A 16,014-nucleotide genomic window follows, 5' to 3' on the forward strand; every position below is an offset into this window, starting at 1 on the left:
ATGATTGATTGAACTTCAGAACTCCATTTAACATTTGTTACGGCATACACCGCTAAATATACATCTTTACAGGCCGGGCAGTATTGGAGTGTCAGTGCATTGTAATGGGAATTAATGGGTCGCAAATTCACCTCTGCAGCCCTGTTCAGAGTTTCCAATCTGAATCATTCCTGAGGAGGTGCAGTTCTAAGAGAAGCTGGTTGATTTCCTATCCTCTTCGCCATGGTGTGCAGTAGGAATGAGGGGGGCTGGGGGGGGGGGGGGGGGGGGGGGGGGGGGGGAGAGCCAGCATGTGATAAGTGAGTGAGGCAAGTATCAATACTTTTAAGAAAAACAAAGTAATAGAACTCTGAGGAATCCCCAAGCCTCACCATTGCCATCATCAAGATCGTTGTGCACCTGCTCTTTTGATGCTCAATCTGGCTCCACAATCTACCAGCCCTCAGTGGAGATTGTTTGCAATGTCTGCTGGATCTGAAATGCTGCTGGGATTAACGGCGTCGGTCCTTTTCAGTTAGTAGAAGTGAAAAGTTGGCCTATTGGCCCAGAAGCTTTATAACAAGTTATGAAGTCTCACAGCAGCTATATCTGCAAAACATGCTTTGTTGCTTTTCACTGAAGCGCGACGGAAGTTAAGTGAAACCAGACTTTGGAGGATTCTCATTCCAGTCCCTTGCTTTGTCTGTTTATTTTAGCGCTGCCTTCCAATCTGTGGTGTGGCAATAACAGTTGCGATACAACGTTACGGCACCATATTCACACCAAGTGCGCGATTTAATGGCCTTGCCGCGCCCGTCTCGGACGCCCTGACCTCTTCCTGCACTGGCGAGCGGAGCCCGTTACTGCAGGAAATGGGACTGAGTGTCACCTCCTCAGGTTGTTCCTCACCGAGGCTGAGAAATGAAGCAGAGTCCCATTTAACAGCGAGGTCCTTCTCTGTGCTGGCAGCGTGGGAAGCACCCAGCTTAATGTGCCAGGCACGAGACTCTGTTTCACTTCCGTTAAATCGTGTCCCAAATGTTTTCTGTTTTGACTGGACTGTTTGATTCCCCCCCCCCCCCTCACTCCTACACTCCTTTTCCTTCATTGCAGCTCCCCCTGAGATCCTGGGTAACGACCAAATAAGTAATATCACGGCGTTGGTTAATCAGCCATTGACATTGGAGTGCGATGCCAGCGCCAACCCAACACCAACCGTCAGCTGGTACAAGAATGAGCGGAAGGTATGTGTAGAAAGTCGATGTTGTTAAATTGGGTCTGTTCCTAATTAAGTTGGTGTGAGGGGCGGGTGATGACGTGGCATGGAAACACCTCGCTATGCAGCAATAAGCCAGTTCAATGCGGAATTTCTCCTGGGGTTACATTCCTGGCTCCAGCCATTGGACCATTGTGTGAATTTGGGCCACTTTCCGAGCAGTCATGGACTGAACAACCAGCCAATGGTCAGGATGAGTTGGTGAGACTCCAGTACATGATGTAGGGAGTACCCCAGGGCCGCACACGAGGTTGAGGCATTCATCCTCCGCAGCACCTTACACCACAGTCCCTCCTCCAGTGCCATCTCCAATTCCCTCTCCCACTTAGCCTTAACTCCCTCCATAGACATCTTATCCTCTTCCAAAATCCTCCCATAAATGGCCGAGATGATCCCACTGTCCACCCCCATTACCGCCAGCACCTCCTCCAACAATGACGAGGCAGCCAACTTCTAACTGATTGACGGTTGTATTTATTAAATTGTTCATATTGTGAATTTTGATTGTTAACGTGATACCGTGGTTCATTCCAGGAAGCTCTGATATAAAGGGGAAGGAAAGTGTTGTGTCTTCATGTTTGTTCCTACTTGCAACAGGGTCACATGGCGTATTGATGACGTGATCAGCAGTTTGAGCACGTTAACAGCCAGTCTAGTTTAGCAGCCAGTAGAGAAGACACCTTCCAATAAAGCTCTTGTTTGTACCTCACGGTTTGCAAGCCTATCCTTAAAAAAAAAAACACCAGGGTGGAAGCACGGTGGCGCAGTGGGTTAGCCCTGCTGCCTCACAGCGCCGAGGTTCCAGGTTCGATTCCGGCTCTGGGTCACTGTCCGTGTGGAGTTTGCACATTCTCCCCGTGTTTGCGTGGGTTTCACCCCCACAACCCAAAGATGTGCAGGGTAGGTGGATTGGCCACACTAAATTGCCCCTTAATTGGAAAAATGAATTGGGTACTCTAAATTTATAAAAAAAATGCCAGAAGCTTCTATTGTGGAGCAATTCCTGAAATAAATCTTAACCCATATCCGACCAGACAGAATGTTGCCTTGGGCATTGGAAAGGTAATCTCTGGGTGACCTCAACTAAGTACTAGATAACTCTGTAACACCCAGTTTTTTTTTCTTAATGGATTTATCTGAAAGCAGTTATTGGCAAATAGTGGTGGTTGAGAAATAAAATGGAATGGAGAAGCTAATGCTTGAAGAATGGTTAAATGTTTTAAGCACTTTTCAGTAGCCTGCACATGTAGTTGTAACCAGTTGTTATAATGCCTCCTTCTTCTTCCATGTAGCATCATTGGTTACTAATTATGGGGCAAGGCAAGGAGGCTCCATGAATTCCCTCAGCTCGGAGTGGGATTGAACCTGCACTGATGGTGTTATTCTTCACCATACTTTAGCCATTTAGTCAACTGAGCTAACCGACCCCTCCATTATTACAACCAGTTGGGTTCATGTTGATCTGAGCCAATATTTTCATTCTTTTTAAAATTTAGAGTAGCCAATTCTTTTCTTTCCAATTAAGGGGCAATTTAGCATGGCCAGTTCACCTGCCTTGCACACCTATGGGTTGTGGGGGGTGAGACCCAAGCAGGCACGGGGAGAATGTGCAAACTCCACACGGACAGTAACCCGGGGCCGGGATCGAACCCGGTCCTCAGCGCCGTGAGGCAGCAGTGCCGCCCAATATTTCCATTCTTTAACTGTAGAAATAGCTGCAGCTATGAGGTCTATCAATGACTCTGACTGTTAACAGATGTAAAGTCGTCATCGTTGAGGGGGAGAGCTGACTGGTGGTGATTTAAGCTGACCTCACGCGAGGGGCAAGGCTGAGAAGGCAGGGGCCTCCATGAATGGCCTCGCTCTGCATCACGAACTAGCTGTCTAGCCCACTGAGCTAAACCTGCCCCCAGGTTTGGCCTTTGAACTTGATGGAGTTTTTCAAGTGAAGATACTGAATATGTGTTTGTGGTGAAGTCAATGATATATCTCCCCCCCCCCCCCCCCCCGCCCACACACACACACACACACACACACACACACACCGTGACACTGGTACAAACTGCAGTCCTCGGGTAGCAGTCACCAGCACTGAAATAAACTGGCTACACTTCTCTTTGGTTTATTTCTCCTGAAGGTGGCGGAGACCAGCCGAGTCCGATTTCTGAATGGTGGCCGACTGCTGCGAGTTCCGAAAGCTCGCAAAGGAGACTCTGGAGTCTATTCTTGCAGTGCTGTTAATGTGGCCGGCAGGGCCAGTAAGCAGTTCAATCTACTGGTGCAGGGTAAGAATGCAACAATCTCAGCTCTCCTCCCAAGCGCCACTCCTCGCGCCCTTCATTGTCATCGAGATTTATTACAACTGTCTGTTCCTCTGACTCATCCTGTCCTGGCTCTTAAAATTGTGGAGCTCGTTACTTTCCTCGGTCATTTTTCCTTCCTCCAGTATTCTGTCAGCTTTTAAAAATTCACAGTTGGCTTCCTCTAACTAACATCTTCGCTCCAGCCTTGGCTGCCCCCTCAGCCTTGGCCCTCCACTGACTAATTTAAAAGGGATAATTTTAACACTATTTTGGTGACTGATAACTTTTGGACCTTGATCTGCATCTAGTACCCCCTGTGATCTTTGGATCGGCACTCACCCAGGAAGTGACCGTTTTGGAGAATTCTCAGCTGGAGCTCAGGTGTGGAGCCAGTGGAGTCCCTGTTCCGCACATTGCTTGGAGTAAGGATGGAGAGTGAGTATAATAAGATTAGTCCTGGGGCAGGATTCGCCATTGCCCGATGCCAATATCGTAAGCGGCGAGCAGGCGGAGAATCCATTCCAAGGCCCAAATAGGGGCCGTCGCCAGTTTGATGCCGGTCCGCCATGCTCCGCCCCCACGGAAGTGGCGTCATTGCATTGCGCGCCGCACGGCATTGCAACGGCATTGGCGGGTCATCAGAAGCCCCTCCGATGGGCCGAGTTGCCGATCGTGTGGTTGACGTGTGGTCTGAACGGTTGGGAAGCCGGTGTGGCGGCTGCAAACTGTGTCCAGCGCCGCCGCACTCGGCCGAGATCCGTGGCGCTGGATGGGGGAGCTTGCGTGACAGCTGGGGGGACTGGTGGGGGGGTGGCCAGGGGGGTGGGCTGTCGGGTCGCGGATGGCGGGTCGGGTACGACCAGTGCCATGTTGTACGGCACGAGGGCTGCAGGTCGTCGCCGTGCGCATGCGCGGCCACAGACCCGGTCATTCTCCGGCCATTTTCGGCGCGGGAGGGCAGCACGTTGGCACAGTGGTTAGCATTGCTGCCTACAGCGCTGAGGACCTGGGTTCGAATCCCGGCTCTGGGTCACTGTCCGTGTGGAGTTTGCACATTCTCCCCGTGTCCGTGTGGGTTTCACCCCCACAACCCAAAAGATGTGCAGGGTAGGTGGATTGGCCACGCTAAATTGCCCCTTAATTGGAAAAAATAATTGGGTACGCTAAATTTAAAAAAAACACAAAAAAAAAAAAAAAAAAAAATTCGGCGCGGGAGACGGGAGTTTCACCCGGGGCCGCTGCTAGCCCCTCACTGGTCCCGGAATCGGTGAGGATTCGGTGCCAATTTTGGCGTAAAACGCCCGCGAATTCTCTGTTTCAGCCGACACTTAGCCGCTGAAATGGAGAATCCAGCCGCTGATCTTTCTCATCCCTCTCTCAGCACGCAGGCCCCATTCATTCTACAGAGTATTGATCCACGGATTCCAGTCACCCTCTGAAAAACAACAATATTTTGTGCGTGTGAGTCTGACAAAGTGGTTTTCCAATGTTTTACCGCATGGGCCACTTAGGTGGGGCAAGTGACCCATCAGACCTGCCCCACCCACTGTCACTATCGCAAGAAAAATCAAGAGAAGTTTAATGGGGATTTATGAAAAATCCAAGCATTTTGCTGTGTTTATGCTGCTAAATGTAACAAATTTATGTGCATTGATTTAGTTAAATATCGCAAGTAAATTATTAATTTGCACCAGAAAGAAAAGTATGGACATTTTCATATTATTAATACGACAAGAGACATGTTTATTTGAAACATTCTAATATGTTATAAAAATCTTACAATAATCTGACGGTAAGAAATTAATAAATATTTAACAATCTATGTTAATCAAATATCATCAACAGTAACGTTAATCTTGCTTATTGTTATTGCTCATGCTCATGATAACTCATGCTGTGTAGGCGGGAGTCAGTCTGGTTGTGTTACTCCATGTGAGTGGTAAGGAGGAAGGTTCTGGTCCGTTCTCTTGCATGGTCTCGGCTGTACGGACCATACTTTGAAATCCACCGGCCTGATAGAGAAAGCACACCTTCATACACACAGTAAGAAGTCTGACAACACCAGGTTAAAGTCCAACGGGTTTATTTGGAATCATTAGCTTTCGGAGCACCTCTCCTTCACCAGGTGAGTTATCTGGTGGTGTAGGACTTCTTACTGTGCCCACCCCAGTCCAACGCCGGCATCTCCACATCATTCATACGGGCACACTGCAGAGAACAGTGGACCCTCTGTACATGGTAGGAAATATTGTCTCGTGCATGTGTTACGAAACCTTGTACATAATATGCACCTTGAGTATAGTGTGCTCCATATTGGAGGGTTGGTGGTTTAGTGGTGATATCAATGGATGAACAATCCAAACTCTTAAATGCCCTCTGAAATGGCCCAACAAGCCACCCAGTTCAAGGGCAGTTACAGATGGGCAGTCACGTGTGAGAATGGATGATATGCTGCAAAGGTCATTCGGACTGTAATATACCGGAAGCTTGAACTGGTGGAGAGAGAGTGTGTATCCTGCATGTAATTATCTGATTAACTGTTCAATTGTGTTTTATTTTTGGTTGCTAGACCCCTGTCTCTGGATATCCAAGGGGTGGAGTTGACAGAAGAGGGACAGACATTACGGATTCAGACAGCTCGCCTCATCGATCAGGGCCTCTACCAGTGTGTGGCCCACAATTCAGCCGGGCAGCGGAGCAAGCACTTCAAAGTTCATGTTTACGGTATGGGATGAAGCAGCACCTTTATGCTCTGATTGATTCCATGTTTACGGGTCATTTACTTTCCCTGGAGCTATTTATCTTTCCAAGTTCCTGCTGTGACCGTGGCAAGGAATGATTTTATTAACAACAGACCAGGAGCACCTTCCTGCAATAAGGAACAGGAGGCCAAACTCTCAGTATTTCACAGTGGTTCATAAACCGCTAAGACTTCACCCTACAGCTTTGTGCAGGTCAGAAGCTTTAGCTCGGAGCCTGAACTGATTCCTTTTGGCTGTGTTTGCCATTTTCGATGACATGGAAGGACTGAGCTCAATTGCGAGTGCCCTCTTGAAAAAGAATGAGAGAGGAAGTGAGACTGTGAAGAGAGGGAGTGTGGGATAGAAAGAGTGGAAGGGACGAAGAGTGAGGGAGAGATACGGTAAAGGGATTGGACAATGAAGGGAGAAGACAAAGGGTGGATGGAGAGTGTGACACAATGAGGCGGGAGGAAGGAGAGACAACAGATAAAAGAGTTTGTTTAATTCTTTAACGGGATGCAGGCTTTGCTGGCTGGGCCAGCGTTTATTGCCCATCTCTAATTGCCCTTGAACTGAATGGCTTGCTGGGCTATTTCAGAGGCCATTTTAAGAGTCAACCACATTGCTGTGGGTCTGGAGTCACATGTAGGCCAGACCGGGTAAGGATGGCAGATTTCCTTCCCGAAAGGACATTAGTGAACCAGGTCCGTTTTTACGACAATGGTGTCATGGTCATCATTAGCTTTTTCAATTCCAGATTTTTTTTATTGAATTCAAATTGAATAAAAGCTGCCATACTGGGATTTGAACCCAGATCCCCAAGAGCATGACCTTGGGTTCCTGGATTACTTGTCCAGTGACGTTGGCATTGCGCAATTGCGTAGGAAACAGACAGCTGGAGAGATCTAGCGAACAGGGGGCAGCATGACACAGCAGAAATAAAGTGGGATGGAGGAGACTAAAGGGGGGAAGGGAGGAGAGAGAAGTGAGAGACAATGCAGATTGATGTGATGTAACAGGGAGAAATGGCAGATAGTCACAATTGCTCGTGCAGCTGCCCAGGCTGCGCTTATCCATGCCTATTTGCCCAAAAAAGGTGGTCGGAAGTCTTCCCCTTGAACCCACCATCGCCACCTTAAGACAACGAAGAATGCGGAGCAGAGCCTAAGCAAAACCTTGGAGCAGCGTTCCCCTGTATATCTGTACAGAGAAACTAATGCAGTCAATACACTTTTACATTCGTCGTTGTGGATGTGAAGGAAAAGCTTACAGTGAGGGAGCAGAACTGGAGGAAGAATCAGAGAGTGCTGCAAACTCTATAGCACGCCCCAGTGCCCAATTCCAGTGCTTCCAGCTCTCTCATGTTTCTGGCACCATAATCTGCCTGAGTATTGAGTTTGGGGCTGTGACTTCATGTCCATTGGGGACTTACTGGAGCAGTCAGCAGCTCATTTCACATCATTGAGTCATCAGACAGGAGGCAGCTTTGAGTGGGCTGGATTTGGACTGGGGATTCAATTCTTCGACACGGTTAAAGCTCGTCTGTTTTTGTTGAGTGGGCCTGGGGAGTTTTCAGCCAGACTGACAGATGAAAGATTAGCTTTTGAACATTGATATTTGGCATTATTTACCGGATAACATCAACTTCATTTTTGGATGCTGCCCCAATCCCACCTGCCCTAACAGCTGTGTGCCTGAGAGAGTAGGTGCGCAGTCTAGTCCAGCTCCACTTATGGTCAAAAGGAACTCGGGGCCCACCAGGTTTAATTCTCCCCTTGAAATCTTTTCTCGCTCTTTTCTCCTGAGAGACGGAGCAGGTCCCAGCCGGCATGTTTCTACTTGCGAACCTGGAAAACGAGGTAGAAGGTTCCACTTGGACAGGGGCATGAAGCAGGCGGTAGCAAATCGGGCAACCATTACATCGACCCAAAGTTGAAAGCTCCAGCCTGCATCCTATTGGGGGATTGGACAAGGGGGAGAAAGTAGCTCTGTGGCCCGAGCCCTACTGCCCCCCCCCCCCCCCCACCGTCCCCCCCAAATCTAAATTAAAATTAAATTTAAATTGCTTATTGTCACGAGTAGGCTTCAATGAAGTTACTGTGAAATCCCCTAGTCACCACATTCCGGCGCCTGTTCGGGGAGGCTGGTACGCGAATTGAGCCATGCTGCTGGTCTGCCTTAAAAGCCAGCTATTTAGCCCAGTGTGCTAAACCAGCCCCGAAGGGCGGGGGGAGGGGAGGGGGATGCTGGTTTTGAATCTACCTTCGTTACTGCCACTTGGTGCTCCCACAACCTCTGTCCCCATGTGGCTGGGGTAGAGTTTGACAATTGCTGGCTGCCACTTGGTAATGTGTACCAATGGTTATTTTTCATACGTAGGCTCAGACAGACCGTGTGCACAATCTGGTCAATCATCGATGGCATGACTGTGAAGCATAATCCTGAAAGGTCTGGCCATAATCTTTAGACAATGGGCTCGAGTCCTAGAAACCCAAACATCTTCAGAGCCAGGCCCTCAGGGTTGCAGTTAGCAATCACTTCTGCACCCACACGACAAAAAAAAGTTTGGAACACTCTTCCGCGAATGACAGTTGATGCTATATTAATACCGAGGTAGATTTTAGTTGCCCAAAGGTATTAAGGGATTATGGGGCAAAAGTGGGTATGTGGAGTGAGATCAGAGAACAACCCATGAACCCATTGGATGGCCGAAAATCTCGAGGGGCTAAATGACCTCCTCCTGGGATGATACATTCCTCTGATTTCTATGACAATGAGCATAACAGGATCCCATCTCACGACTCTGAGAAATGCTAAAATGACATCTGTTACAGTTCGTGCGAACCCCCACCCTTTGTGCTGTGGACAAATGTAATTTCCTTAAGCACACCATGTTTCTTATAAACTGGAACATGCTGTGTTTGCCTGGCTTAACAATCATCTATAATTGTGATATCCACCTCTGGAGACTTTGTAAACACCCACAGCATTCTACTTCAATAGTCAAAAGCCATCACACCGATAGTTTAATAGAACATAGAACAGACAGTGCAGAAGGAGGCCATTTGGCCCATCGAGTCTGTACTGACCCATTTAAGCCCTCACTTCCACCCTATCCCCGTAACTCAAAAACCCCTCCTAACCTTTTTTTGGTCACTAAGGGCAATTTAGCATGGCCAATCCACCTAACCTGCATATCTTTGGACTGTGGGAGGAAACCGGAGCACCCGGAGGAAACCCACGCACACACGGGGAGAAGGTGCAGACTCCGCACAGACAGGGACCCAGGGGGGAATTGAACCTGGGACCCTGGCGCTGTGAAGCCACAGTGCTATCCACTTGTGCTACCGTGCTGCCAATGTCTGCAGGTTAAAAGTGTCACATGCATTTACAGGCAGAATAATGCCGAGAAGCACGGGAACACAGCCACGCAAGATGCATGTAACATTTTGCAACACATATAGAATCAACCCACGAATGTTTTTAAAATACATTTTATTTTAATGATTTTCTTGCATACCTTGATAACTGGAGGGATCCTCAGACAAAACAGCTGTTCACAAGTCTGCAAATACAATGACCCACATTGTTAAATTGGTTCACAGTCGTGGGGTGATTGATGCCGAGGAAATTCTTTACTGCTGCAGCCAGACATTTGAAGTCAGCCCGCACACACTTGGTGAGGTGACACTTTACTGAGTAGATATTACTCACTTCCTCCAATCACCATTTAGGTGTTTAGGCGAGGGGAAGAATTATTTATGTGCATGCTATTGTCTGTCTATCTCTATGGATTAACATTTGATTTAAACTGCTTTGAGCACCAAACCTTTCTGACTCACCTAATTTCTGATCAAAGAGATGCTCCTGAGAGGCTGCAGTGGGAAGTCTCGTTGAAGAGGCTTCAAGTTCTAGCCTGTTGCCTCTGTTAGTCAGTATTGCCACCAGACCAGTTGGATTCCTCTAGCAACGCACCTGGATAACTCCTTGTTCCTGTAAATAGAATTTATTGGACCTACTTAAAATCTAGGAGGACCTGTGGTGCAGTGGGCAGCATCCCTGCCTCTGAGAAAAGAAGCTTTGGGTTCAAGTCCCACTCCAGGTCTTGATGGGCTGAGAGAGGTGCGTTCATAACACGGTCAAACAGGGTTAGTGTATCAACCTGCAAATCCTTCCAACAGGCCAATGGCTGGCGGTAGGAGCGGGAGAGATTCCTGGACAGCCACACCCTGATATGGGGTGGCTCCCCTCAAGCTATCAGCCCCTGGTGACAGACTAGCGGGAATTCTGGGAATTACTAGCTATGGGAACAGACACCACTAAGAGAATTGAAATTGACCTAAAACATACAAGCTAACAGGAAAAGCTGTTCCTATTTAATCACAGCAAAGTGACAATCATATTACAATACATGATATTGTGGAATTGCATTAATGCTTGCACAAAGGACTCTGCAATGATAGCAAGAATTCAGTGGGCTGCGTCTTCATTTCAGAGTCAATCCCTGATAATTTAGAAGTATTGTGATTCGAGATTGATTGTAACCGTAACACAGCAATATTAAAAACTCAATGTCTGAATATTTTCATGAAAACATGACAAATGTGGAATGTTCTTAGAAAAGATTCAGACTAAATGTTCTCTGTGTAATTGGGATTCCTAATTTAACAACAGTGAATGCACTTCAGGGGCAGCACGGTAGCATGGTGGTTAGCATAAATGCTTCACAGCTTCAGGGTCCCAGGTTCGATTCCCGGCTGGATCACTGTCTGTGCGGAGTCTGCACGTCCTCCCCGTGTGTGCGTGGGTTTCCTCCGGGTGCTCCGGTTTCCTCCCACAGTGCAAAGATGTGCGGGTTAGGTGGATTGGCCATGCTAAATTGCCCGTAGAGTCCTAAAAAGTAAGGTTAAGGGGGGGGTTGTTGGGTTACGGGTATAGGGTGGATATGTGGGTTTGAGTAGGGTGATCATTGTTCGGCACAACATCGAGGGCCGAAGGGCCTGTTCTGTGCTGTACTGTTCTATGTTCTATGTTCTAGGAGTACATCATTGGCTACGGGCTATACTGAGGCCGCCATTCAATTGCAAATTGTTCTTCTTTAACCCCCTAGTTCCTCCCACAATCCGCGGAGCCAACGATACCAAAGAGGTGACGGTCCAGTTGAACAGCCACGCCAGCCTACAGTGCGATGTGCATGGAATTCCTGCCCCAGGGATCACATGGCTGAAGGATGGACGTCCAATTGTGTCCAGCTCCAAAATGACGTACGTTGACAGAGGACAGTTTCTGCGGGTGAAGAAGGTGCAGGCGTCCGATGCCGGATGGTACACATGCCGCGCACGGAACATTGCAGGGACAGTGGAAAAGTCGTACAAAGTGCAGGTTTATGGTAAGCTCCCAGCCTCACCGGGGTGCAACAGGGCTCTGGTGGTGAGTAATTATAGAGCGGGTTTTGAAAGGCCCCACTCATAGAACATAGAACGATACAGCGCAGTACAGGCCCTTCGGCCCTCGATGTTGCACCGACATGGAAAAAATCTAAAGGCCATCTAACCTACACTATGCCCTTATCATCCATATGCTTATCCAATAAATTTTTAAATGCCCTCAATGTTGGCGTATTCACTACTGTTGCAGGTAGGGCATTCCACGGCCTCACCACTCTTTGCGTAAAAAACCCACCTCTGACCTCTGTCCTATATCTATTACCCCTCAATTTAAGGCTATGTCCCCTCGTGCTAGCCACCTCCATCCGCGGGAGAAGGCTCTCGCTGTCCACCCTATCTAACCCTCTGATCATTTTGTATGTCTCTATTAAGTCACCTCTTAACCTTCTTCTCTCTAACGAAAACAACCTCAAGTCCATCAGCCTTTCCTCATAAGATTTTCCCTCCATACCAGGCAACATCCTAGTGTAGAAACTCATTCAACATGAGTGTGTAATGCAGAATCCAGCTTCTCCACAACGCTGGATTTTTGCTCATTGGCCCAAACAAGATCTTGCCAAATCCATGCTTATTTTTCACCTGTTGACCCCTGTGAAAACGTCACTCAGCTAGCATTCCTTTTGTTTTTAATACTTCAGTTTGAGCATTGGACACCTACATGGCTGACACCTTCCCCATTGATCAGCCTCACTAAGCAGCAGCTAATTTTATAAATAATTGTTTTAGTCAGTGCCAGCTGAATATCCCTGGAATTAGTGGAAACTTATTGTCTATTCATTGTTTCAATTAAAACGCCTCCCAAGAAATCGTGATATAAAATGATGGGAAATGTCAGTCAGTGGACTGCTTATGTTACAGAACATAATCCATAGACCTACAACCAAAATGACAAACAGGAGGTCTGAGGAATGGCCAGATAGGCCGGGCTCTGCAGCATTCGTAGGCCGTAGCCCATTGAACTAAAATTATTAATAGCATAGGCAATATAACAGGGCAGGAAACATTGGTTCAAGATTATGGAGAGCACATTCAACACAAACCTAGGATATCTGGCAGGTTGAGAGCTAAAGTTATGTTGTCATTGTGGTGGTGTGATGACTGGTACATTGTCTGCCGCCTGTTTAAAATTCAATTAATTTGCGATTTCGCTGCCTCCTCTATGTGGCCACCCCCTCTTCAATGGATTGTTCCACATGGTTTTCATTGTTGAACCCGCGAGGGGAGCAGTTCACCCGAGCAATGGCTGGTGGATGAATGAATTGGCCTTGGTACGGTGGGCCTGTAACAGAAGGGTCATTCCAGCTTCCATCCTCAAACTCGGCTGAATTTGCTGCCTTTGCAGGGGGTGGGGCCTGGAACAGGAAAAATGGTCCCAGGATTCCCACTCCTGATTATTCTCTGCAGATGGCAGCTGAGGACAGGTGTTCTCCCTCCCTCCCTCAGCCACCAACCACAGTCACTTAGTCTGCCAGAGCTCACTGCCCAAACTCAGGCCATACTGAATGTCTGGTAGCACCAATATCCCAGCTCAGGGAAAGCCCACTGCATTGGTTTTCAGTAGTTCCCCAGTGCGTTTTAGCTCGTTGTTTGACATCAGACAAAGGCCCGGTCGAGTTAATGGATTGCTTCGTCAACTTAAGTTGAAGTTGACAGTAACTCATCAGCCACGGGTACGTCAAACAGTCAAAGTTAGAGTTTGGCTGCTCATTTCCAAATATTAGTAATGCGTTTGGCTGTCTCTGTTTTCCATCTGTAATCGTTGCAGTGAAGATTCATTCCAGCCTCTCTGGAGAAAATGTGCTGAAAGTTAAACAGTGTAAGCAGTCAGGCTCATATCCATACACTCTCTAACAGCCAGGCACACCAAACAAAAGTGACCCTGCTCCATTAAATATAGACCCAGAGACAAAAAGCTCACACATGAACAGGGAGCATCGCGGGTACAACTTGGCACCTCCCGCACAATGCCGACAGACTGTCACACGGCAACATTACCATTACCCTATTGTGTTTTCGCTGCTCTCACTGATGTCGGAGTAACAATCGCGGCCGTGTGTTAACATCGTCTCTTTTCTTTTGCCCTCTTTAGTTCCTCCCAGTATTGAAGGTAGCTCGGGCCAGCCACTGAAGACAAAAGCAGTGGTTGGTCATTCCTTGTCGTTAAGGTGTTCCTCAAGTGGTTACCCCCCTCCTGTCCTCTCTTGGCTCAAAGATGGCATCCGGTTGACGAGCAGTGACAGAATTCAGTTCATGGCTGAGGGAAAAACTCTTAAGATTGAGAAGGTTGGAGAGAGTGATGCTGGAGACTATGTTTGTGTGGCTACCAGTGCTTCAGGAGAACAGCAGCTTCAATACACTGTGGACATCTTAGGTAGGTCATCTCTGTTTTCATCTTCAGGGCCTCAAGGAAATGATCGGTACGCTTTAGAGACCAGTAGATGCAACGGGTTTCCTGTCTCCTGTGGGATGTAGGTTCAGATTAGAAGGATCAGGACAGTAGATACATGGGAACACCTGTAACTTCCCCTCCAAGCCACACGCCATCATGACTTGAAATTATTATCATTGTACCTTCACTGTCACTGGGTCGAAATCCTGGCACTCTCTCCCTGTAGGGAGTACCTTTACCACATGGACTGCAGCAGGTAAAGAAGGCGGCTCACCACCACCTTCTCCATGGCAATTAAGGTTGGGAAATAAATGCTGGCCTCGCCAGCGATGCCCACATCCCATGAACAATTATAGGAAGTGCCCAGGTGGATGGCTGTAGGATTTGAGGATATGAGGGAGAACCATTAAGGGTTATGTTGATGGAGTTAGATGAGGAAGGATGGGAGGAGGCTCCAGTGTAACATAAATGGCAGTGTGTACAGTTCGGGCCGAATGGCCTATTTCTGTGCTACACTATTCATAGAATTCATAGAATTTACATTGCCGAAGGAGGCCATTCGGCCCATCGAGTCTGCACCGGCTCTTGGAAAAAGCACCCAACCCAAGGTCAACACCTCCACCCTATCCCCATAACCCCAGTAACCCCACCCAACACTAAGGGCAATTTTGGACACTAAGGGCAATTTATCATGGCCAATCCACCTAACCTGCACATCTTTGGATGGTGGGAGGAAACCGGAGCACCCGGAGGAAACCCACGCACACACGGGGAGGATGTGCAGACTCTGCACAGACAGTGACCCAAGCCGGGAATCGAACCTGGGACCCTGGAGCTGTGAAGCAATTGTGCGATCCACAATGCTACTGTGCTGCATAATAATACAAGCATTTGGCCCCCTTGAGCCTGCTGCACAATTCAATATGATCATATAGCTCTTTGGAAGTAGTAATTCTGATAATGCGGCTGCTTTTATAGGTTTCGAGAGAAAAGATGCCTTTAGTGAGTTCCCACTTTTACTCATGGGGTTAGACAGAGTGCAGCTCACACCCTGGGCGGGATTCTCCCCTACCCAGCGTGACGGAGGGTCCTGGAGTAGGGGAGTGGCGCAAACCACTCGGGGGTCGGGCCTCCCCAAAGGTGTGGAATTCTCCCCACCTTTGGGGGCCAGCCCCGCGCCGGAGCGGTTGGCACCAGAGGACTGGCGCAAAAAACCGGCGCCCCCGGCAGCGGGGCTGGCCGAAAGGCTTTCGCCGGTCGGCGCATGCGCCGGCAGTGATGTCAGCGCGATGTGGGGTTCTCTTCCGCTTCCGCCATGGCGGAGGCCGTGGCAGCCGCAGAAGAGAAAGAGTGCACCCAGGGCACTGGCCCGGAGTCTGAGCGGGGGGCCCCGATCGCGGGCCAGGCCACCGTGTGGGCACTCCCCGGGGTTCGATTGCCTCCCCGCCCCCCCCCCCCCCCCCCAGGACCCCGGGGCCTGCTCGCGCCGCTGATCCCGCCGTTACAGAGGTGGTTCAAACCTTGGCGGCGGGAGAGGCCTCCCAGCGGCGGGACTTTGGCCCATCCGGGCCGGAGAATCACCGCAGGGGCCTCGCCGATCGGAGTGGCGAGATTCCTGCCCCTGCCCCTTCCCGGGTGGCGGAGAATCTCTGCCACGGCGGGGGCCGGATTTTCGGCGGCAGGGTCGGGGAATTTCGCCCCAGTTGCTTTCATGTACATCCCAAAACCTGCTTCAGGGGAAGGAGGGAGCTGCTCTGATGGGACCTAAATGTGCGCAGTATACAAAGGTAAATGAGCTTGTAGCACACATTGAAATTGGCGGGTATGATGTTTTGGGCATCACAGAGACGTGGCTGCAAGGGGATCAGGGCTGGGATCT

General features: G+C 48.9%; 1 protein-coding gene across 1 annotated transcript in view; it reads left to right on the top strand.

Moving 5' to 3' along the window:
• The window catches only part of LOC119955579 (hemicentin-1-like), a 291,695-nt gene that overhangs the window by 60,151 nt on the left and 215,530 nt on the right, over positions 1–16,014 (top strand). The window contains 6 exon segments of the mRNA XM_038781912.1: positions 1,093–1,223; positions 3,393–3,540; positions 3,867–3,993; positions 6,128–6,282; positions 11,410–11,688; positions 13,836–14,117. Coding sequence (XP_038637840.1) covers positions 1,093–1,223; positions 3,393–3,540; positions 3,867–3,993; positions 6,128–6,282; positions 11,410–11,688; positions 13,836–14,117 — 1,122 coding nt within the window.

Source organism: Scyliorhinus canicula, chromosome 21 (genome assembly GCF_902713615.1).
Source record: "Scyliorhinus canicula chromosome 21, sScyCan1.1, whole genome shotgun sequence".
NCBI lineage: Eukaryota > Metazoa > Chordata > Chondrichthyes > Carcharhiniformes > Scyliorhinidae > Scyliorhinus > Scyliorhinus canicula.